The sequence below is a fragment of the Barbus barbus genome, assembly GCF_936440315.1.
Source record: "Barbus barbus genome assembly, chromosome: 1".
In the NCBI taxonomy this organism is placed as follows: Eukaryota; Metazoa; Chordata; class Actinopteri; order Cypriniformes; family Cyprinidae; genus Barbus; species Barbus barbus.
The window spans coordinates 46,951,946-46,975,687 of NC_136729.1; the positions used below are offsets into that span (position 1 = coordinate 46,951,946).

The window sequence follows — 23,742 nt, forward strand, 5'->3', positions numbered from 1 at the left end:
AAAATGAAGGTATGAAGACTTTCTATAGATAAGGTAAAATAAGTATTGAACGCATCACCATTTTTCTCAGTAAATATATTTGTAAAGGTCCTGTTGACTTTCACCAGATGTAAGTAACAACCAGGGATGGCCAGTATTTGAAAATACATACATAAAATACCTCTTTTTTAGACTGCTGATTTGCAGCTGTATGACTCCACCTAGATTTGGGTAATGACATGTTCTGGATTCCTGTAAGGAAATAAGGAATAATACTGCCAGCGTGTGCTTTCACAATTGTGTTCCAATTTCAGAAGTCCTGATTACAAGCTCGTTGCATTCAAGTGCTTTGCTGCTGGACAGAATTGTGGAGGATGACAGGTCTTCTGGAAAAATCTTATGGAAGCCAAATTGTAAATATTTAAGATATTTAATTTTGAATAAAAATGTAGCATCCCATTCGTTGACAACTATATAACATTCACAGTGCTATCTTAACAGTTAGCTTGTTGATGATTCTGGATTTTCAGTAAAATACATGCTGTTTTTTTTTTTTTATTTTAGCAACTGAAAGTGTGTTTGGGGCAAAACAGAGTAATATTTTGATTCTGGAATTTTGTGCTAAAATGTCCACAGACGCTCTTTATTACACGGAGTCAAACATGTCTTTATCAGACTGATCAGCGGTCGGTGTGCTTCTTGATCTCGCTGGCTTTCATGAGGGCTTTGATGGCTCTGGCTCTCATCTCCAGCTCCAGTAGCTCCAGCTGCTGAGTCGACGGCTGCTTCTCTGTTTCTGGAGCGGCTGGTGTTTCCAGCGACGCTTCCCTCAGATCGCCGTGTTCAGAGCCAGACGTCGGAGCCAGGATTTCACTCACGCTTCTGTCGATGTCGTGCTGGAGCTCTGCTTTGGGCTCGTCCGGCTGAGGCACAGCTTCATCTCTGAGCACCGGTTCTTCAGCTTTGACCGCTTTATGACCCTCGATGTCACTGTCGTCAATGTCTGCGTTGATGCTGAGAACATCACTGTCTTCTCCTGAACCTGCACCTGACACACACACACACACATTGACACTTTCACTCATTAAAACACTCAGGAATAATAGTCTAAAGCTGCGTTCCAGGCAGGGTTTTGAGCCCGTAAGTCACGACTTCAAACTACGACTTTGTAGCGTTCCAAGCAAGTCACACCAAACTGCCCGAGCGCAAGGAATTGTGGTAGATGTAAAGAAAAACAGCATGGCGGACCGTACGGGGCTTATACCATTTATTTTACGTTATTTGTATATTTGGAAATGCGTCCGTAGGGGTTGCATTTCCAAATATAGGGGTGCATTTCCAAATATAAATGCATCTGTAGGGTGATGTCAGAGCACGGAACTGGGAGTACATCGATCTTATACGAGTTCATGGGTCTATAATGAGTTACTTACTTTGATTTTTTTCTGTTTCAGGGTTTTCTCTCAGATATGAAGTGGAGTCCACGTTACTGTCCTGCCTGTAAATGTTAAATCAAAACATTGTCAAAAGTTAAATTATAGGTTTCTTTTTATGTTAATAATTCAGAGAGTTTTGACTTACTGACTGTCAGGAAAGTTATTCTCTTCTGGTTCAGCTGATAACTCTTTACCTTTACAAACAAACAAAATAATAAACCCTTAATCAAACATAAGAATGTACCAGTGGGACTCGATAAAAGAGAACAAGCAGCTTTTTATTTGTTTGTTCAGAGACAGATTAAAGGAGTCATCAGATGCCCATTTTCCACAAGTTGATATGTTTCTTCACGGTCTTAATGAAAAGTCTATGATACTTTGGTTAAAATTTCTCAATGGTAGTGTAAAAAAAAACATTTTCCCCTGTCAAAATCAGCTGTTTTCATCAGGCTGTTTTTGTCCATGTTGCTTTAAATGCTAATGAGCTCTGCTGACTCCGCCCCTCTCTTCCGTGGAGTGGTGAGCAGTACTGTTTACTTCAGTTGTGAAACTAGTGGCAGTATTGCGCTAGCACTTGGTTTCTTTGTTAAAATCATGATTAAAACAAATCTAGAAAAACTGAGCGACCACATTGCTAAATTAAACTGTTATTTTGGTCGCAGTGCCATGCACTTAATGCCTCATCTGCGGTCGTTCTAGACGCACATTAAAACTGAATTACAAGCGCGTTAACTGCTTGACTTCATTGGCGCCGGCGCAACTATAAGTTAAAGAGATTAAAATACGGGTAATTTACTCAAGTTACCAGGTTAAAGTATCAGTTTTGATGTTAATATTCATTCATCACACTGTTGAACTTGACAGTATTTTCTCTATTGTTATTTCATAGATCAAAGACAGAGAAAGTTTCAGTCAGCTGTGATCTGAAGAGGAAGAAGTGAAAATGCATGTGCTCTGTGTCTATCAGTATCCTTATGTTCATTGGGTGAAAAGAAAAACTAAATAAAGTAAAAATTAATTTGACTGATTCCCGAAGATTTCTATAGATATCGCGATATCAATATTGTGAATTATATTTGCCACAATAACCGTGGTGTGAAAGAATCTAATATCATGACAGCCCTAATGTGCACACACACTTTCAACACACATTTATCTTCAAACAACTTGTAAAATAACTCCTTTAAAGTTGAATGAGATTTACCGTCCAGAATCTCCAGCAGATGAATCTCAGAGAGCTGCTGCAGCTGATCCCAGCACAGTTCCTTAATCTCACTAAACGAACAGTCCTGCGGGAAACAACAGCCCTTTATTATAACAGACAATACAAACACTCCACATTTCCAGCATACATCTTTTAGGGTTTAGGGAAATAAGAACAGAGTTATCATTAGTCACATGACATTTTCAAATGTAAAACCTAACAAACATCTCTGTCACAATTTAGACTAGAACTAGACCATAAATGTGAGCAAAAGTGAGCTGATTTTAGCCCCATGATATAGTGACCGTTCCTTGCAAATGGGAAAAATGCTGATACACAGATATCAATATTCAGCTTGGCAACCATCAATTATTCTAGATGAGGACAAAACACAAAGGTACCTTCAGTTCCTCAGGAAGCATGTGTTTGAGTTTATCATCTCGAAGCACGTGGAAACACTGCTCCAGCATCTCCTTGCGGTCCTGCATGTAGGAGCTGATGGGTCTGAAGATCTTGTCCAGGTCCAGTCCTCCCTCCTCCAGATCACTGGCCTCCCGAGGAACCGCCGGCTCCTTTCAAATTCAGCAGAAATTACACACACAGCAAAAAATGAAGCCTGACAGATACCAACCTAAATAACACAATGTTACAATTAATTAACATGATTTAAAACCCAGTGTAAGGGGAAAGGGAAGTGGTGTGTGGCCAAATTATTGTTTTAGGATGTAGTCAAATGTTGAAGAAAGAGATGAGTTCTCAGCAGTTCGTCATCCCGGATACAGGTGGGAAGTTCATTGCACCAGACAGGGATGGTGAACAAAAATGTTCTGGAAAGCAATTTTGTTCCTTTCTGTGACGGCACTACGAGGTGTCACTCATTTATAGATTTGAGGCTTCTGGAGGGGATGTAAATTCGTAATAGTGAGTGGAAGTAGGTGGGTGCTGAGCCTGTGGTTGTTCTGTATGAAAGCATCAATGTCTTGAACTTGATGCGAGCTGCAACCGGAAGCCAGTGCAAGGAGAGAAAGGGAGGTGTAACATGCGCTCTTTTGGGCTCGCTGAAGATCAGTCGTGCCGCTGCATTCTGAATCATTTGTTAAGGTCTGATTGTGTTTGATGGAAGTCCAGCCAGAAGAGTATTACAGTAGTCCAGCCTAGAAATGACAAGGGCCTGGACAATAGTAGCAATGGTAGGAGAATCCATGTTGCCTGTATGATGGGACCCAGTGATGTAGTGTATGTGGAGAAGAGGAGGGGTCCAAGAACTGATCCCTGAGGAACCCCAGTGACCAGTTGATGTGCTGTGGATACCTCCCCTCCCTAGGACACCTTGAAAGACCTACTAGTGAGATAGGACTCAAACCAGCGAAGAGGAATCCCTGTGATGGCCAGGATCTGATGATTGACAGTGGGAGATAGATCCAGCAGAATGAGAACTGATGATTTGGAACCAGCTTTCACAATCCGCAAGGCTTCAGTAATGCAATCTCAGTCGAATGGCCACATCTGAAACCTGATTAAAGGTGTGATCACATGTATCGCTTTGCAGAAAACGTGTGCATACATACTATTTGCCAACACAGATTTGATCATGTGGATTCATGGCGCTGATTCACAGAAGATGCTTGCTTTGAAAGTGACCTTTTTTGACAATTTTGCAAATGTGACCCACCTATATAACTCTTTAAGTTGGATGAATCAAATAATATAACTAATGATATAAATTAATAATAATAGTCAATAATAAGCTTTATTATAAGGTTTTAGTCTTTTTCACAGCACTCAAAAGTTTACAGAGACCCTGCGAGGTCATGCATTACCATTGTTTTCTTTTTGTATTGATGTCTGAGGACTTTCAGTGAGAGACTGCTGATTATTATATGCAATGTTCAGCGAATCTTCAAGAGAAAAACAAACGCTAGTTTTTTCTTCTAATCATACCACAGCAGGTTTTAATTAAGTTCGTGTTGTTCGCTGCAGCAGGAATCACTTTTATTATAATCACTCACAGTTAGTGTCAGTTCTTTCAATAAACCCGTCTCTCTCACCTCTGTGCTGGATTCAGTATTCCTCATCTTCATCTCTCCATCGCTGTGCTCTCGATCAGAGTGCCTCCGTTTTTCTTTCTCTCTTTTCTTTCTCTCCTGCATCTTTTCTGCAGCGGCGCCGTCGCACGCCAATGACGTCACACAGCAGCAGTCCAATCACAATCCGAGACGACACAGTTTGGCACATCAGCTATTTGGCAAAATAAAAGATACGGTTTCTTATAAAAGTTTTAAATAGATAACTTAAACTCATTACTTATTTGTTTTATTAGAGTTAATTTTAACGCTCTACAAACAAGTCTTTATACGGAAAAAAAAAAAAAAAAAAAAAAAAAAAAAAAAAAAAGTGTAAGAGCTGAGATAATGAAAACTCGTTTGAATAACAGCCAAATATAAGGTACAAGAAATCTATACTTAAAAATAGACCTCACCTCAGACAGACATCGATTTTCCTCTTTAGATGTTTATGCTGAGCGAGGAAAAATTATAGAGAAAAGTTAGTTGTTCTTTTGTCTTGTACTAATGCAAGTTCACACTTCCTTTGATTCAAAGACTTACGAAACACAGACCAAACTCACTAACGTTACGCTTAAATTAGATATATACAACAATTAACAAACTCGCTCTTTCATGGAGTAGATGGGTGGCTCTTAAAAGAGCCTTTGTGGTGTGAGAGTGTCGGGCTGCTCTACTTGGAGCTGGTGTACTTGGTGACGGCCTTGGTGCCCTCAGACACGGCGTGTTTGGCCAGCTCCCCGGGCAGCAGCAGACGCACGGCGGTCTGGATCTCTCTGGAAGTGATGGTGGAGCGCTTGTTGTAGTGAGCGAGACGAGACGCTTCACCGGCGATGCGCTCGAAGATGTCGTTGACGAAAGAGTTCATGATCCCCATCGCCTTGGAAGAGATCCCGGTGTCAGGATGAACCTGCTTCATCACCTTGTAGATGTAGATAGCGTAGCTCTCCTTCCTGGTCTTTCTGCGCTTCTTCCCTCCTTTCGCCGCGGTCTTTGTGACGGCTTTCTTGGAGCCCTTCTTAGGCGCGGACTTCGCTGGTTCAGGCATGATGATGCTGACGAGTCAATGATGAGAAAGAGCCGGACAGAGCCGTTTATTCACGAACCTATGCTAATTTACACAGAGATGCGGATTCTTCTGATTGCGTCTTTACACAGACCACACCCATTAGCTCCACTGTGATTGGACAACTCTGAGTACAACGAGCCGGACGAGGGCCAATCACAGGCGGTGAAATGATAGCTCCGCCCACCGCTGCATGTTTGAGCGACATCAGCCCACGTGACTAAACTTCCTTTGTTTTAATTCGCGCTTTTTTTGTTAGTTGTGTTTCATACAAAATAAATGGGTCTTAAATATCATAATAGTGTAATTTCTAAAGCCCTTATAGATCTATTGAGATAATTTGGAAAAAAGAGCAGTAACGATTAGAATTGTTTTATTCTGTAACTTAAGTACATTTGCTTTGTGATTGTTCGCTGTTTTTGTAAATCACTTCAGTTCAAAGAAAATGCTAAACAAGCAAATTAAAAAGTAAGACAAATAATAAACATGCTCTTCTGAAGGAAATATTATATTAGCTCCCATCTTGAGAAATACGAGGCATTTGTTTTGGTGATTAAAGCGTCCACAGCAAACAATGAAAATAACAATAAAACATTAAAAGAGAAATAGAACAAAATAGGAATCCGTTTTTGGCTCAAAAACATGAAAACACGTATATTTTCAATAGAGCACAGCATCAGACTAGTTTAATTTAAGGTGTCTTTAATCTTCATCTGGTTCCTCGAATCTTTCTCTGGAGGATCAATCTGCTGCAGAGTTTAGCTCCTGATCAAACACCTCCCTGTGATTCTCTAATGATCCTGAAGCTCAGGTGTGTTTGATTACAGCTAAACCCTGCAGCAGTGGCCCGACTTCAGGAAGCCTTTATTAAATTAACCCTATAAATAATTGCACCTGGCTGCATACACAAGCAGGATAATTTCAGTTTTATTTATCTACAGCAGCATGTGTTATTGCGAAACAGAGTTTATTAAGAGTGGCACATCCACATTTTATTTCATGTTTTTGCTTGTGTGTGAACTCTTTTGTAGTAAAATGGTAAGAAATTGTAAGTGAATAAGACCGAGTGAAGACAGAGTTGATTAAAGACTCGAGCACGTTGTTAATCTCTATGGTTTATACTCAGTATTACAGTAAAACGGTCTCGTTCAGTGCAGTGTTGGTGGCTCTTAAAAGAGCCTTTGGGGTGTCGCTGCAGCGGCGGGTTTAAGCGCGCTCTCCGCGGATGCGGCGCGCCAGCTGGATGTCTTTGGGCATGATGGTGACTCTCTTGGCGTGGATGGCGCACAGGTTGGTGTCCTCAAACAGACCGACCAAATAAGCCTCGCTGGCCTCCTGCAGGGCCATGACAGCGGAGCTCTGGAAGCGCAGGTCCGTCTTGAAATCCTGCGCGATTTCTCGCACCAAGCGCTGGAAAGGCAGTTTGCGGATCAGCAGCTCGGTTGACTTCTGATAACGACGGATCTCTCGGAGAGCCACGGTCCCGGGCCTGTAACGGTGGGGCTTCTTGACGCCGCCGGTGGCTGGGGCGCTCTTCCGGGCGGCTTTAGTAGCGAGCTGCTTCCTCGGGGCTTTGCCGCCGGTGGATTTACGAGCCGTCTGCTTGGTTCTTGCCATCGCGAAGATTAACTTCTTTCTCAGTCACAAACACCGTAGAAAATACTGCACTGAGTGCACTCTGTTCCGCGCTGCTCTTAAAGCATTTGGCCACGAGCTTATGATGTCATGAAGGTGCAGAGGCTTGTGATTGGCTGCTGTGTGACGTCTGCTCATGACTGCTAGCCAATGACTGAGCAGCTTCTGTTTTCAAACGGGGCTGTTTGTGTTTCCCGCTCGAAATGCTTTGTTGTGTTTATTACTTTACAATCAAACACACTCTACACTAACACATCAAAATAACATCACAATTTAATTTGTATAAAATCACTGCAACTGGACAACTATCTTACAAATGTAATGTTATATTTTTGTCACTGGTGTTACCTTCTTTGGCAATATTAAAGGCTTTTATGAAATATTATTTCTCAGCACATAGTTACAGAATAAATGATGAAAATGCAAGAAATAAGGAGCTGATTGATTTAATGTGAGAGAGAAACACACTGAATCAGCAGAGACACATAAGAGCTGATAGACTGATCTTCACTGGAGTTATTCATGAGGAAGATATCAAACCACATGTTGTCAATCATGCTTTACTCACTAAATTAAGAAGCTTAATTCATTTGTATTCTAGTTTTTTACCGTTCCCTAACAATAAAGCAGGTCATATCAGTGACTTCAACTAAAAGCTTCATATGAAATCATGAGATAAAAGAGACAGTGGACTTACGATCCTTTTCTTCACCGATCTTCAGGAAACAGGAGGAAGTTTAGTGATTTTTATTTCTAAATAAATTATTTTTGTTAAACGGTAACACCAGTGACACAACTCCAGGGGAGCGCTACTTTTATATATTTTATGAGATTTATTCAGCATTTAGGTTTTTTTTTTTTTTTTCTATTAACATACAGGTGCTGGTCATAAAATTAGAATATCATGAAAAAGTAGATTTATTTCAGTAATACCATTCAAAAAGTGAAACTTGTATATTAGATTCATCCATTACACACAGACTGATATATTTCAAATGTTTATTTCCGTTAATTTTGATGATTATAACGGACAACTAATGAAAGTCCTAAATTCAGTATCTCAGAAAATTAGAATATCAATTAAGACCAATGCAAAAAAAAAATGATTTTTAGAAATGTTGGCCAACTGAAAAGTATGAACATGAAAAGTATGAGCATGTACAGCACTCAATATTTAGTTAGGGCTCCTTTGGCCTGGATTACTGCAGCAATGCGGCGTGGAGTCGATCAGTCTGTGGCACTGCTCAGGTGTTATGAGAGCCCATGTTGTTCTGATAGTGGCCTTCAGCTCTTCTGAATTGTTGGGTCTGGCGTATTGCATCTTCCTCTTCACAATACCCCATAGGTTTTCTATGGGGTTAAGGTCAGGCGAGTTTGCTGGCCAATCAAGAACAGGGATACCATGATCCTTAAACCAGGTACTGGTAGCTTTGGCAGTGTGTGCAGGTGCCAAGTCCTGTTGGAAAATGAAATCTGCATCTCCATAAAGTTGGTCAGCAGCAGGAAGCATGAAGTGCTCTAAAACTTCCTGGTAGACGGCAGCGTTGACCTTGGACCTCAGAAAACACAATGGACCAACACCAGCAGATGACATGGCACCCCAAACCATCAATGACTGTGGAAACTTTACACTGGACCTCAAGCAACGTGGATTATGTGCCTCTCCTCTCTTCCTCCAGACTCTGGTGTAATGTTTGCTCACTGGCTAAACTATATTGTAGATGTAATAACTGGAACAGACACGGAGCTTTCTCAACTACATGCTTTTTATTACTCTTACTCGCTGTACTCTCTTGGGATTCGAGACTTGCCCGAGGGTTACGGTGCCACCTTCAGGACACAAGGTAAGTCAAGATGTTACATCTCCCTTTTCAAGAGAAAAAATAAAATAAAATAAAATAAAATAAAATAACATTACTTAAACACACAACATTAATTCTGCGAACATAACACTTTTGCTGAATGCACATATAAACGGTCTGACAAATACAGTCTGTGGTCGTTAATGTCATTGCTGTAATGTAAACAAGTACAAGAAGCAGTTAAATGACATACGAATGTGTGCCAATAAGTCCTTAGTTTAAGTCAGAAATAATGTTTTCCTTTCCCATATGATTCAAGTACTTAAAGGTGAACTAGTTGTGCAAAAAAAAACAGAACAGGCAGTTAAACTGATTTAAGAGGTAGAAGGTAAGTAACAGGTGTTAAAACACGAAAACACCTTTCTCCTGTTTCCTTTTTTTTTTTTTTTTTTTTAGGGCAGCGATCCGCCTACACCCTTTACATTATAGGTCAAGGATTTGTCTTGGCCTGGAGATGCGGCCAAACCTTGTTGTGTAATTGGGTTTTTGTTGGTTTGTTGGTTGCGGATGGTCCACAGGTTCGGGGTGTGGTGGCTGTGTGTTACTGTTGTGTGTGTCTGCATGCTGTCTGTCTTTGGTGTCTTGAGCATCTCTGCTGTCACGGAGGTGCCAACGGTTGCGCCGTAGAGTCTGTCCATCTTCTGTCTGGATTTGGTAGCTCCTGTGTGTGTGTGTGCATGTTGTGTTACCGTTGCAGGTCTCCAGGAGCCATCTTCCTGACGGAAACGAATGAGAGTGCCAGCAGGTAGGTGAGGCAACGGCTTGGTGCCTCTGTTGAAGTATGCTTGTTGGCGGTGTTGGCATGCCTTTCGTCTGTCTTGGACAACTCTTTGAGGTGCTACCTGTGGCTGCAGATGCCTACTGGTCGCTGGGAGTATGGAATGCAGTCGTCGGCTCATCAGAAGCTGGGCCGGTGATCGAAGGTTGTCAACTGGAGTGTTCCTGTACTCCAGCAGAGCGAGGTAGGGGTCTGTATTTCCGGCTTTTGCCTTGTCCAGGATGCGTTTTGCTGTCTGGACAGTCTTTTCAGCAAGGCCGTTGCTCTGTGGGTAACGCGGACTTGTGGTGGTGTGGGTGAAGTCCCACGCGTTTGCGAAACGGCGGAATTCCTCAGAGCTGTAGCATGGTCCGTTGTCGCTGATGACTGTCTCTGCGATGCCGTGACGAGCGAATGCGGACTTGAATTTGGCGATTACTGCGAGTGAGGTGGTATTTGTGAGCTGCTCCATTTCAAAGAATCTACTGTAGTAGTCTACAATGATGATGAAGTTTTGAGTGTTCCATGTGAAGAGGTCTGTGCCTACCACTTGCCATGGTCTCTCGGGTATGTCATGGGACCACAGTGGTTCTTTGAGGTTGGCTTCCCGTCGCTCCTGGCATATACTGCACTGTTCTACTGTTGCTTCTATTTCTTTGCCCATCCCGGGCCAGAACAGGAGGTCTCGTGCTCTATGTTTGCTTTTTTCCATGCCCATGTGTCCTGCGTGTACGCGCTGGATCATGTCTCCTCTGAGGCTCAGGGGAACTATGATTTTCTCACCTTTGAAAAGTATCCCTTCCATCTCGGAGATCTCATCTCGGTGGTTCCAATATTCTTGGATGCTGGGTGGGCATTTCCTCCTTTCGTCTGGCCATCCGTTCTGTGTGGCTCTTCTGAGTGCGGTGAGCTGTGCATCCTGTGCTGTTGCGTCCTTGATCTCCAGTAGCTTCCTGTCACTCACTGGAACAGTGCTTATGAGTGTATGTACCTGTGCTTCCATGCTCTCCATAAGGCTGCTGTCTTGGTGCTCGATGGATTTTCGGGACAATGTATCGGCCACTGGGATGTCCTTTCCGGGCCGGTGGATGATTTGTATGTTGTATTTCTGGAGCTGTAGTATCATCCTTTGTAGCCGCGGTGGTGTTGCAGCCAGCGGTTTTCGGAGGATAGCTTCCAGAGGTTTGTGGTCGGATTCTACAATCACTCTCCGGCCGTACATGTATTCGTGGAAACGCTTACATCCGAATAAAACTGCATACAGTTCCTTCTCTATCTGAGCGTAATTCACTTCGGTGCTGTTAAGTGACTTGGAAGCGTAGGCAATGGGTTTTTCGTCCTGGAGCATGACAGCGCCGAGGCCACATTTTGAGGCGTCTACTTGGAGTCTCAGTTCTTTTTGTGGGTCGAAGTATGCGAGCACAGGGTGGTCTGTTATTAATTTTTTCGTCTGCGTGAATGCTTTGTCATGGTTTTTGTCCCATAAAAACTCACTGTCCTGCTTCAGCAGTTGACGTAGTGGTGCGTTTATCTCGGAGAGGCGTGGTGCGAATCTGGCCAGGTAGTTAATCATCCCGAGAATGGTTTCTAACTCTCTTCTGTTTGTGGGTGGCTGCATGTCTTGTATCGCTTTCACCTTCGCTGGGTCTGGCTTGACACCTTCTCGCGAGAGCGTGTGGCCGAAGTAGCTGACCTCTGATACGCATATTTGGCATTTATCAGGATTTAGCCTTACCCCTCTTTCTCTCGTGCGTTTCAGCATGGCCCTGAGGTTGTTGTCGTGTTCAAGCTTTGTCTTGCCGAAGACGAGTATGTCGTCGACGATGGCAGCTACACCTGTGAGGCCCTCGTATGTCTCGTCGACGCGCCTTTGGAATTCATCTTGAGCTGAATTGATTCCGAATGGCAGCCTCAGGAACCTGTATCTGCCGAAGGGGGTGTTAAATGTTGTTAGTAGGGAAGACGTTGTGCTCAGCTTTATGGCCCAATAGCCTGATCTGGCGTCGAGGACGCTGAAGTACTTCGCTCCGGCAAGCTTTGTGGTGACATCCTCTAAAGTCGGTAAGGGGTAGTGTGGCCTTTTTATCGCCTTGTTGAGGTCTCTGGGATCCAGGCAGACTCTCAGCTTGCCAGTCTGGGGTTTTTCTACAACAACGAGGGCATTAACCCATTCTGTGGGCTCTGTCACTTTGCAAATTACGTTGCTCTCTTCCATCTTGTCGAGCTCTTTTTTCAACCTGTCTCGCAGAGCGATCGGTACTCTTCGTGGTGGATACACTACTGGTGTGGCGTGTGGGTCGACATGGAGGTTGCACTCCCCTGGAAACTCTCCTATGCCCTGGAAGACGTCTGTGTATTCCTTAAGGAGGCTGTCTATGTCTATGCATGGTTTCGCTTCCTCCTCGGCCACAGCTAGTATCAGCTTGATTAACTTAAGGTCTAGGCTAGCTCTCATCCCTAGGATGGGAGGTGCTTTGGTGTCCACTATGTAGAATTCGAGCACAATGGAGGTGTTTTTATACTTGCACTTTAGATGACAGGTGCCTTTCACTTTCAGAAACTCACCGCCATATCCTGAGATTTTTTGAGTGGTTGGTTTTATGGCAGTGTTTCTGAACAGTCTTTCGAATATCTGTACTGGAATTGCATTGGTCTGTGCGCCAGTGTCAATTTTAAATTTAACTTTCTGAGTCCCGATTTCAATTTCAGCATAAGCTTGTTCATTACCTTTTCCTGTGTTTTCACTTGTAAGTCCGTCAATAAAAAGTTCTACCTGCTCATCTTCAGTGTCTTCATCCATCGTGTGAATCACTTTTCTTGTGCGGGTGTTTGTGTGTAGTTTCGACTTACATGCTTTTGCAAAGTGATTGAATTTTTTGCATTTCATGCATTGCTTGCCTTTAGCTGGACAGGCGCCGTCTTTGGTCGTATGCAGGCCGCCGCATCTGTCACATTCTCTTTGTGCTGTGGCAGGCTCTTTCGGCCTGGCTTTGTGACTCGTGCGCGCTGATCTGTGTTCCGGTCTTCGGGCTATGGCGTGTACAGCGTCATTATTGGGGTATTTACTTCCCACCATCTCTTTGAGTTGGACTTGTGCTAGCTCATGAGATCGCGCGATGTCGATGGCTTGGTCTAGCGTTAGCTCCGCGCCGTGGCTGAGCAACTTCTCCCGCACTCGCGGTGAATTTGTAGCGAAAACAATGCGGTCTCGCACCATCTCGTCGCTGTTGGGGTATCCACAGTCCTTAACTAACAGCTTCAGATCCGTGACAAAGTGCTCAAAAGTTTCCCCATCACCTTGTGTTTTCTCATGGAAACGATATCTTGCATATATCGGGTTAGACTTTGGTGTTAGGTACGCGGTGTACTTATCGTAGTATGTTTGTAGTTTCTTCGCGTCGTCATCTGTTAGTGTCCATGTGTTGAAAATGTCACGCCCTTTTTCCCCGATCCATAGGAGGAGATAGCTGCATTTGTCCTGTTCGCGTTTCTCCCGTAGAGGTCCGGAGAATATTAGCTCCGCGTGCTGCTTGAAACGCCGCCATGCTTCCGGTAAGTTAGCTGATTCCCAATCCATTTTGGGTGCTGGGACGCCGAAACTATCCATGTTTCTTTCGGGACGTGAGTATTAGCCTCTACTCTGACACCATGTAATGTTTGCTCACTGGCTAAACTATATTGTAGATGTAATAACTGGAACAGACACGGAGCTTTCTCAACTACATGCTTTTTATTACTCTTACTCGCTGTACTCTCTTGGGATTCGAGACTTGCCCGAGGGTTACGGTGCCACCTTCAGGACACAAGGTAAGTCAAGATGTTACACTGGGACCTTGATTTCCAAAGGAAATGCAAAATTTACTTTCATCAGAGAACATAACTTTGGACCACTCAGCAGCAGTCCAGTCAAGACGCTTCTGACGCTGTCTCTTGTTCAAGAGAGGCTTGACACAAGGAATGTGACAGCTGAAACCCTTCAGGTTCTTGCAAGTCAGCAGTCTTCCCCATGATTGTGTAGCCTGCAGAACTAGACTGAGAGACCATTTAAAGGCTTTTGCAGGTGTTTTGAGTTAATTAGCTGATTAGACTGTGGCACCAGGGGTCTTCAATATTGAACATTTTCACAATATTCAAATTTTCTGGAATACTGAAACTGGGACTTTCATTAGTTGTCAGTTGTAATCATCAAACTTAAAGGAAATAAACATTTGAAATATATCAGTCTGTGTGTAATGAATTAATCTAATATACAAGTTTCACTTTTTGAATGGTATTATTGAAATAAACTTTTTCATGATATTCTATTTTTATGACGAGCACCTGTATAACCTTTAACCTATATATTTGATAGCTATGAATACATTGTATTTTAAATAGTAGAAAAACCGGTTTTTGACCTCAAAATAAAGCACTTTCCTTCAGTGCATGGCTGTGGAGACGAGCAGTTTTGTGGCGGTTGGAGTTTTATATAATTAGTTAAAAAATAAATATTACCACATTAACGGCTCAAGATGTTAATTCTTCAAATAATGTTTAATTTTAAAATACAAGGAAATTGTAACCCTAAAGTGATTTGAGGGTAATATTTCTGTAAAGGCTAAGGACAGAAAAATGTACAAATCCATAAAATGACTCGTGTGTGTAATAATAATATATATATATATATATATATATATATATATATATATATATATATATATATACACACACACACACACACACACACACACATATACATACAGCTCTGGATTCTCGTGGTTATGCCACAAGACAATTATAGATAAAACGTAAATATTATGTTCGTACTTACAAAACATCTATGTATACATCTGTACATAAACCTACATTTTGATTGATTACACCTGCAATAAACCATAAAGAACTGATACAAGTTTGATGTTAATTAAGTCTATTATATGCGTTTATGGTACGTCTCTAATGAGAGAGAATGGAGGAAGAAAGAAAGGACAGCTCTCTATCAGATGAAGTGTGTGGCTCTGAAAAGAGCCTTTGTGTTGGAGAAGCAGGCCAGACTCGGTTTACTTGGCTTTGGCGGGTTTCTCGGTCTTCTTGGGCAGCAGCACGGCCTGGATGTTGGGCAGCACGCCGCCCTGAGCGATGGTCACTCCGCCCAGGAGTTTGTTCAGCTCCTCGTCGTTGCGCACCGCCAGCTGCAGGTGACGGGGGATGATGCGGGTCTTCTTGTTGTCCCTCGCGGCGTTTCCAGCCAGCTCCAGGATCTCAGCGGTCAGATACTCGAGCACAGCCGCCAGATAGACGGGAGCACCGGCACCGACGCGCTCTCCGTAGTTACCTTTGCGGAGAAGCCTGTGAACACGACCAACGGGGAACTGCAGCCCTGCCCTGGATGAACGAGTCTTGGCCTTCGCTCTCGCTTTGCCGCCGGTTTTGCCTCTGCCGCTCATTATTGACCGATTAAACTCCTGTGTTTGATTAACAAACAGAAATAATAAAGCTGTGAGTCTCGCTGTTCTGTTTATAAAAGAGCGAGCCGGTCGCCCATTGGTTTAGAGCCTTGTAAGATTTTAAACCAATCACTGAACTTTTCTCTAACACTCACCGCCAAAGCCACGCCTCCACAGCTCGCGACCGATTGTGCTGCATTTAGATTAAACACATGACAGATAATATTAAAGAAAAAAATATTACATTTAAAAATATATCAATGCAAAAAGCGTCACTAAATATTGTTCTTAACCTACTTAAATGTTGATTGGTGATCCATTAAAGCTGTTTATATTAATAAACAAATATATTTTTCAATATTGTTTGTTAATAAACGTTATAGGGACGCAGATGGTTTAGGAGTCTGTTTTTGACACGTGCTTCTGCCTTGAATAAAAATTGTTGCACTGTCCATACCTTTGGATATGCAAATCCATGTATTGTCCGTTTGGCAAAAATAAAAATAAACTTTGGTCTTCATTCAAACAAAATATTTTATATTCCAGACAAACTGCCACAAGCATAGTCTTACACATTCGACAGCCCGGCACGACACGGTCGAAAAGTTTGTTTGACCTACCATTTACGCACCTGTCGCTAATCATTCCCTTACTTAAATACTCAAAAATAATACGCCCTCTAGTGCCAAACCCAAAAATGACAACTTCACATAAAGGCTCCAACAAACGTGAATATTGTTTTTTACTAAATGTAGTCAATCTGTAAAACATTGTGAGTTGAGGTAAACTCATATACAATCTTATAATAATCGACTTGTAAAGAGTCTAAATGCAGGTGTTTTGCTCTTTCTCTGGAGTGAGTGGGTGGCTCTGAAAAGAGCCTTTGGGGAATAAAACAGAAGATTTATTTCTTCTTGGGAGCTGCCTTTTTAGGCTTTGCAGCTTTAGGTTTAGCAGCTTTAGGCTTAGCCGTCTTGGGTTTGGCAGTTTTGGTCTTTTTGGGGCTCTTGGCTGCTTTCTTGGGCGCCGCTGGCTTCTTCGTCTTCTTGGGGCTCTTGGTCGCTTTCTTAGCGGCCGCGGCGGCGGGTTTCTTGGCCTTCTTGGGTGATTTCTTAGCGGCGGGCTTCTTTGCCGCTGCGCTCTTGGGCTTCTTGGCAGCAGCGGGTTTCTTGGCCGCGGGCTTCTTGGCTTTAGGAGCAGCTTTCTTGGCCGGTTTCTTCTTGGTCTCGGCTTGATCCTTGCTGATCTTGAAGGAGCCGGAGGCGCCGGTCCCTTTGACCTGCAGCAGGGTGCCTTTAGTCACCAGGCTCTTGATGGCGATCTTGACGCGGGAGTTGTTCTTCTCCACGTCGTAGCCGCCGGCGGCGAGAGCTTTCTTCAGCGCGGCGAGGGACACGCCGCTCCTCTCCTTGGACGCGGACACGGCTTTGACGATCAGCTCACCGACGCCTGGACCTGCTTTCTTGGCTTTGGAGGCGGCCTTCTTCTTGGGCGCTTTGGCCGGCGGAGCTGCAGCTGGAGCGGTTTCTGCCATTTCTCGAAGCGGATTAACAGTCTTTCAAACACTGAGTTCAATGAGAGGCGCTCGAGCGGCGCTGCGCTCTTAAACAACACATGAGAACCTCATAGACTCAACCCGCTGCTCGGTGTCCGCGCGCCTCCGCGAGCCCCTCGCTTGTGTTTTCTTCGCTTATATTTAAGGACAGACATCGAGTGATGAAATAGTTTAGCGCAGTAGAAACACAGTGAACACCAAGCAGAGGTTCTCGGCTTTCTGTGGAGACTAAAATACTCGGCGAGGAAATGTTTGTTTTGCTCCGGTCAGATCAAACTGAAGGCGAGCATCAGCCCCGGAACACAGCCGCGTGTGAATCTAATGCCTTGTTTAAGAGTAAAAGTTGATAACAGATTAAAATCATCCTCTGTGTGTTTCAGTGATAGTTAGAAAGTGAATATAATGAAATGATCTTCAGTGAAGGGCGTGTGCAGTGTTTCATACAGCTGCTGTTTTGGACGGCTTGAAGCACAAACATCTGGAGTCTTTGAGACTGTTTGAGACTCATGTCTTTCTTTCTTTAAATCTTAATTTATGTTCTGAAGATGAACGAAGGTCTTACGGGTTTGGAAGGACATGAGGGTAATTAATAACAGAATTTTCACTGTAGGGTGGAGTAACCCTTTAAGCTTCTTCCCCTACTCTTGCTGCCTCAGCTGCATCCCATGTGATCCTGACCATGGCTTTCATCTGGGGAGGATTAATAAATACAAATCTACATTATACATCAAATAATTATTGTATCGTATAACTGAGCAGCAGGCGCTCACACACACAGATATAGATCCGTGTTTTTATATCATTAGGATGACTAATGTTTTTACTGAGCTGTATATTTTCTAACCCTAACCTCACACAACCGTCAAAACATATTTTATGCATTTCTTTCCCATTTTACATAATTTAGTTTAACATTTACCTTGTTTTCCTTGTGTGGTCAATAAATTATCTTTTTTTTATTTATTTAAATTGAAATGGAATCAGGAAGAATGCGTTACGAATCAAATGAAATCAGTCGTATCAACAGAAATAATCTTGGCACTACAGATGTGGCAAAGAAGAACACAAGTAACATTTAGATATATTTACAGACTAAGGCGTAGGAGGCGGCATGAATGCAGTTAAATTCATAATAACAATGTTATGAGATTAATGCTCTAAATGTTATGTTTTGACATGAATATATATAAAAGTATTTAAATAACTGTAAAATATATTATATATTTAAATATGAAAGTAAAACCGCCAGTAGATGGCAGCAAGTCACTGGCTGTGTCCAAAACCCAAGAGGTCCTCGCTGCACGATGACGTAGCAGGATCAGATCCAATACTAGTGGATGTTTGCCGCGCATGCGCAGTATTGGATAGCTGTCATTACAGCTAGTTGTTACGACCCTGGGGTGTATTCCAGAAAGCACGGTTAATTTACCTTCAGTTAAACCCTGAACTTTGGGTTGATTAACCCCAAACCTTGCTTACTCGAGGTATGTGGTTCCAAAAACGCGTCCGGGATTAAGTTCATTCAACTCAGAGTATGTTCCTGGTTAAGACTCAAGACATTCTCAACAGAGCGACGAATCGACGAGTCACTATGGAAACGGACGCTAAGAAAATGCGCACCATGCTGTTTCTTTCTTCTTCTTTTGTTCGTTTACATGCTTAGTGCATATCGCCACCTAATTGATGGTTGTGTAATCATTTTTATTTTCCCGTTTAATCTTCAATCCTTGAGAATATGACTTATATTTTTTGTTTGATGCCAATTATATATTAAGTCATATCAGATATGTATTTTTATTATAGAAATAGATTATAGAAAATGCCAATCCATATGTGAGATGATAATATAAAATTTAATAAGTATATATAATATAATAAATTAAACATTACCTTGTCATAGTGTTTTATAATTTATACAGATAACTGTTATATATGCCAAAATAAATAAAATAACCATATTAGAATAATATATTACCTTATTTATTTCTTATATTAGCGCTATATATATATATATAATGCTATATTATATAATCTAATATTATATAATGTTGTGCGTTATCTGTCAGGCCCACTGAAGGCTGGTCAGTATGTCACACGTGCACTGATAGCACTGAAGTGAACTAACCCTGAACATAACCTGCTCCAGAGCAGGTTATCTTCAGAGAGCAAGTTACTATGGTTACTTACATACCCTAAAAGTAACCTCCGATTTTGGAACCGAAAGCCGAGTTTATCCACTCGCTTATCCTCAAACTTCCCCGGTATGTCACATAACCTGCTTTCTGGAATACCCTCCTGGTCTAGGGTCAGGGAAGACAACATAAATAAAGAAATCTGAAACCTGCGGTTACATTGTACTGGGGAATTTATTTTTGTATTTTTTTAGTCTCAGTTGTGGTAACACAGTAAAAAGGCCATCTCTTCGGGACGGGTCAAAACAACAAACGAAACATAGCACTAACTATACCCAGGGAGTCTAAATAACCTCTATAAGAAAAGAAAGAAACAAATGACATGATAGAGAGCGATTTCCTTTCTTTCTTCCTCCATTCTCTCTCATTAGAGACGTACCATAAACGCATATAATAGACTTAATTAACTAACATCAAACTTGTATCAGTTCTTTATGGTTTATTACAGATGTAATCAATCAAAATGTAGGTTTATGTACAGATGTATACATAGATGTTTTGTAAGTTCAAACAAATAATATTTATATTTTATCTATAATTGTCTCATGCAGATGTAATCTTATCAGTAGATCGCTGCTGATCAATCAAAACTTAGGTTTATGTGTAGTTAGCGGAAGTTTAAAATCAGCTCGTAAGTGTATTTACTTGTCTCAGTGTTTAGCGCATTTGCCGTTGCTAGGAAACGCTTATTTTGTTTACTGTGTTGAGAAGTGCTGAAATCACGTTTGGTCTCGTACTGTATCGCGTATCTTGTCAGTGTGTGCACTTGCTTGGCCATTTTTAGTTGATAAACAGGAAAGTGGGTCCAGCTGAATTGAAATGGTGATTTGTTGGATTGGTATAAAAAAGGTTATTATACTGCGGCAGCGGTCACGGCAGTCGTCGTGTGAAGCCCTCCTAGTGTAAAGACCATCAACTCTACCGTGCGACTCCACCGGGCAGGGACACTGGCAAGGGATAGAAGTATCGCTTTTTATTTTAGTTTTTTCATTTATATGTTTATTATTGAATAGTTGTTATATGCATGTGTCAATTTAATTTAATTTCTTTATTTTCTTAAATATGTGGGTAGATAGTATTTATAGAGTTGTAACTTTTTAGTTTTAGTTACTTTTTCTTATTTGTAAGTCGCTTTGGACAAAAGCGTCTGCTAAATGACAAAAGTAAGTAAGTAAGTAATTGCACAAAAAGATTTAAAAAATCATTAAGCTGTCATTTGTATGCATTCATAAAAAAGGTATCTAATATTGTGTTCAAAGATTAAATGTTAGAAAAATAAATACATTCTAAGACATCTTGCCAAGTGGACATTTCTGTCAAATAACCCACAATATATATATATATATATATATATATATATATATATATATATATAGTACATATAACATTACATTTGTAAGATAGTTGTCCTTGTCCAGTTGCAGTGATTATTGTGATGTTATTTTGATGTGTTAGTGTAGAGTGTGTTTGATTGTAAAGTAATAAACAAAACAAAGCATTTCGAGAAGGAAACACAAACAGCCCCGTTTGAAAACAGAAGCTGCTCAGTCATTGGCTAGCAGTCATGTGACGCGGGTGCTGGTTTCAGTTAGGTCCAGTAAGCAAATATAAAACGCTACTCTGATGTGCTTATAACACATTAGTGTTTGACAGAAACAAAAGCATCTCGATCATGTCTGGAAGAGGTAAAGGCGGTAAAGGACTCGGGAAAGGAGGCGCTAAGCGGCACCGGAAAGTGTTGCGGGATAACATCCAGGGAATCACCAAACCCGCCATTCGTCGTCTCGCGCGCCGCGGCGGCGTCAAGCGCATCTCCGGTCTGATCTACGAGGAGACCCGCGGGGTGTTGAAGGTGTTCCTGGAGAACGTTATCCGCGACGCCGTCACCTACACCGAGCACGCCAAGAGAAAGACCGTCACCGCCATGGACGTTGTGTATGCGCTCAAACGACAGGGACGCACCTTGTACGGCTTCGGAGGATAAACGCCTTCAATCCGGAGAACAAACCCAACGGCTCTTTTCAGAGCCACACACACTCTCAGAGAAAGAGACCATGTTTACAGGATATTTAATAATATTACCATTTAAACAGCGCTTCATAGCAGTTCCTTGAGATAGTGAAGGTCTTTTCATTAACATAGAAAGACAATAATAATATTACAGCATGGAGCATGTGTGTGTGTATATATATTTGTTAGACTGTTTAAGTTAAATGGTACTTGATTCAAGGCGAAAAAAAGACAACTCGTAACGGTGAAGAAATGTACAATTTCTGTAAACTAGCAGCAGATTTCCAATTTGTTTTGGGTTTTTCTCCATTTTCTTAATGGTTTGATCTTGGTTTTGTTACACATTTGTGCATAATATTTATCTAGAACCACTTATTTTCTCTAAATGTTACTATATAAAAATAGCGGGAAAGGAAACATTGTCTGGTGGGAGACGTCATTCAAACATGTAGCGGTGGGCGGAGCTATAATTTCACCGCCTGTGATTGGCCCTCGTCCGGCTCGTGGTACTTGGATTTGTCCAATCACAGTGGAGTTAATGGGTGTGGTCTGTGTAAAGACGCAATCAGTAGAATCCGTATCTCTGTGTAAATTAGCATAGGTTTGTGAATAAACGGCTCTGTCCGGCTCTTTCTCATCATTGACTCGTCAGCATCATCATGCCTGAACCAGCGAAGTCCGCGCCTAAGAAGGGCTCCAAGAAAGCCGTCACAAAGACCGCGGCGAAGGGAGGAAAGAAGCGCAGAAAGACCAGGAAGGAGAGCTACGCTATCTACATCTACAAGGTGATGAAGCAGGTTCATCCTGACACCGGGATCTCTTCCAAGGCGATGGGGATCATGAACTCTTTCGTCAACGACATCTTCGAGCGCATCGCCGGTGAAGCGTCTCGTCTCGCTCACTACAACAAGCGCTCCACCATCACTTCCAGAGAGATCCAGACCGCCGTGCGTCTGCTGCTGCCCGGGGAGCTGGCCAAACACGCCGTGTCTGAGGGCACCAAGGCCGTCACCAAGTACACCAGCTCCAAGTAGAGCAGCCCGACACTCTCACACCACAAAGGCTCTTTTAAGAGCCACCCATCTACTCCATGAAAGAATATTTAGTCTTCAAAAAATCTTAAAATTGTGTATATTCTAGTTACTAAATTCTCTGTTGGGTGTGTACTTTCTGGGGTTGTTACGTATTTTTAATGAAACAAAGAACGCTTATACTTAATGTTTGGGATCTGTTTATATGTAGCCTAAATAATAAAATGGTGCCGCATTGGTTTTTCTTAGGTCCTTTTAAGCAAGTGTCAAAGGTCTCCCTCCGTTCTTGATGATTATTAGTATTGTTCTCATCTAATATTTTGCTCTCAGACCAGAATTATTAGACGCGTGGAAGAGGCAAAGTCTTTTGAGAGCCACCCATATTCCCACACACAGAGCTGTTGTCAAATATTATTGAAGTTTGATAAGGTTTTTTTTTTTGACAAACTCAAATGCAGACAGTCAGGAAAAGAAAAAAAAATACAAGTACTAATATAAGTGGAGAAAGCTTTTTTTTTTTGTGTGTGTGTGATCCCCCCCCCCCCCCCCCCCCCCCCCCCCCCAATGTCTTTATACCCCTATTGTAAATGAAGTATAAATTATTAATATACTTTTATACTTTTTTCTTCTTCTCTCACAATCAAACAACTAATCTCAAACTTTGTTCAATACAAGAAATAAACTGTAGTCTCGCCGTTGGAAGAATGACGCCATCTGCCGTCAGATAAGCGTCATCACAACTCAAACCAGCAGTTCAATTCCAGCTGCAGCAGAGTCAGATTGTAAGGGTTTGTAAATCCTAATTCATCTGTTCCATCTTTACTTGACCCTCTAGCACTATCTATTCTAATTTTATTTGATTATGTCTTTTTATAAAAAAATAAAAATTAATAATAATAATATTTATCTGTACTGGGTTAGGCTAACCAAGACTTGTTATAGCACTTGCACGTTGTTGCTCTTTTGTTGGTTTTGGTTGCTTCTTATGTCCTCATTTGCAAGTCGCTTTGGATAAAAGTGTCTGCTAAATGACTAAATTAAATAAATAAATAAAATTATCACTTTAAAGAACAGAGAGTGAAAGTAAGGTAAAGATTCAATAAAAAAGCGGAGCTACAATGAATTTCTGCGCTTTGAATTTTAAATATTGAATCTGATATTCCGAATTTCTTCTTCATCTTGAAACTTGATGCTGTATTTTTAAAAACTGGATATTTGCAGTTAAAGAATTCAGAACAAAAAATCTGCTGTCTGAAAATACACGTCTACTAAAAAACTGCCATAAAAATAACCTGTGTTAAATTTCAAATGTGCAGTATTCAAGTAAAAAAAAAATCTAATTCAGAACTATGTTAAATGCCACATAATATTCAGTTTTGTTAAAAGACACTTATCAATATTTCAAATTTACATTATTCAAATTCTAAATGTTTTGTCATATTATAAGCTCCATAAAATAAGCCTCGTCACAACTCAAATATCTTTCTAGAATTTGTATAGCCTTTCCCACACTTAAAAAATCCCCA

General features: G+C 41.7%; 7 protein-coding genes across 7 annotated transcripts; 2 read left to right on the plus strand and 5 right to left on the minus strand.

Moving 5' to 3' along the window:
- Positions 1-56: 56 nt before the first annotated feature.
- On the minus strand, positions 57-4,804 carry LOC306873242 (caspase activity and apoptosis inhibitor 1-like). Its single transcript, XM_079422373.1, has 6 exons — positions 4,668-4,804; positions 3,021-3,191; positions 2,620-2,704; positions 1,561-1,609; positions 1,413-1,477; positions 57-1,027 (listed from the first exon to the last, which is right to left on the minus strand). The coding sequence occupies exons 1-6, from the start codon at positions 4,767-4,769 to the stop codon at positions 660-662; spliced, it is 840 nt and encodes a 279-aa protein (XP_079278499.1). The 5' UTR covers positions 4,770-4,804; the 3' UTR covers positions 57-659.
- Positions 4,805-5,308: 504 nt separating this feature from the next.
- On the minus strand, positions 5,309-5,730 carry LOC306873312 (histone H2B 1/2-like; the record flags this gene model as incomplete). The annotated part of the gene is made up of 1 exon (XM_079422516.1): positions 5,309-5,730. The coding sequence occupies one exon, from the start codon at positions 5,728-5,730 to the stop codon at positions 5,356-5,358; it is 375 nt and encodes a 124-aa protein (XP_079278642.1). The 3' UTR covers positions 5,309-5,355.
- A 718-nt stretch (positions 5,731-6,448) lies between these two features.
- Positions 6,449-7,411, minus strand: LOC306873269 (histone H3.2). The gene has a single exon (XM_079422440.1). It carries the CDS (start codon positions 7,363-7,365, stop codon positions 6,955-6,957), a length of 411 nt encoding a protein of 136 aa, XP_079278566.1. The 5' UTR covers positions 7,366-7,411; the 3' UTR covers positions 6,449-6,954.
- Positions 7,412-15,041: 7,630 nt separating this feature from the next.
- Positions 15,042-15,428, minus strand: LOC306845177 (histone H2A; the record flags this gene model as incomplete). The annotated part of the gene is made up of 1 exon (XM_079377824.1): positions 15,042-15,428. One exon carries the CDS (start codon positions 15,426-15,428, stop codon positions 15,042-15,044), a length of 387 nt encoding a protein of 128 aa, XP_079233950.1.
- Positions 15,429-16,332: 904 nt separating this feature from the next.
- LOC306873260 (histone H1-like) lies at positions 16,333-16,962 on the minus strand (the record flags this gene model as incomplete). The annotated part of the gene is made up of 1 exon (XM_079422412.1): positions 16,333-16,962. One exon carries the CDS (start codon positions 16,960-16,962, stop codon positions 16,333-16,335), a length of 630 nt encoding a protein of 209 aa, XP_079278538.1.
- Positions 16,963-20,817: 3,855 nt separating this feature from the next.
- On the plus strand, positions 20,818-21,159 carry LOC306873315 (histone H4; the record flags this gene model as incomplete). The annotated part of the gene is made up of 1 exon (XM_079422528.1): positions 20,818-21,159. Exon 1 carries the CDS (start codon positions 20,848-20,850, stop codon positions 21,157-21,159), a length of 312 nt encoding a protein of 103 aa, XP_079278654.1. The 5' UTR covers positions 20,818-20,847.
- A 685-nt stretch (positions 21,160-21,844) lies between these two features.
- LOC306873280 (histone H2B 1/2-like) lies at positions 21,845-22,219 on the plus strand (the record flags this gene model as incomplete). Its single annotated transcript, XM_079422465.1, has 1 exon — positions 21,845-22,219. One exon carries the CDS (start codon positions 21,845-21,847, stop codon positions 22,217-22,219), a length of 375 nt encoding a protein of 124 aa, XP_079278591.1.
- Positions 22,220-23,742: the final 1,523 nt, after the last annotated feature.

Bases quoted from the DNA above. Each gene is read 5' to 3' on its own strand.
- LOC306873242 (XM_079422373.1), bottom strand. From the start codon at position 4,769: ATGCAGGAGAGAAAGAAAAGAGAGAAAGAAAAACGGAGGCACTCTGAT. The intron at 2,705-3,020 runs GTACCTTTGTGT...TGTTTCCCGCAG, and splicing joins TGCTTCCTGAGGAACTGAAG to GACTGTTCGTTTAGTGAGAT. The intron at 1,610-2,619 runs GTAAATCTCATT...TTGTTTGTAAAG, and splicing joins TCTGCTGGAGATTCTGGACG to GTAAAGAGTTATCAGCTGAA.
- LOC306873269 (XM_079422440.1), bottom strand. From the start codon at position 7,365: ATGGCAAGAACCAAGCAGACGGCTCGTAAATCCACCGGCGGCAAAGCC.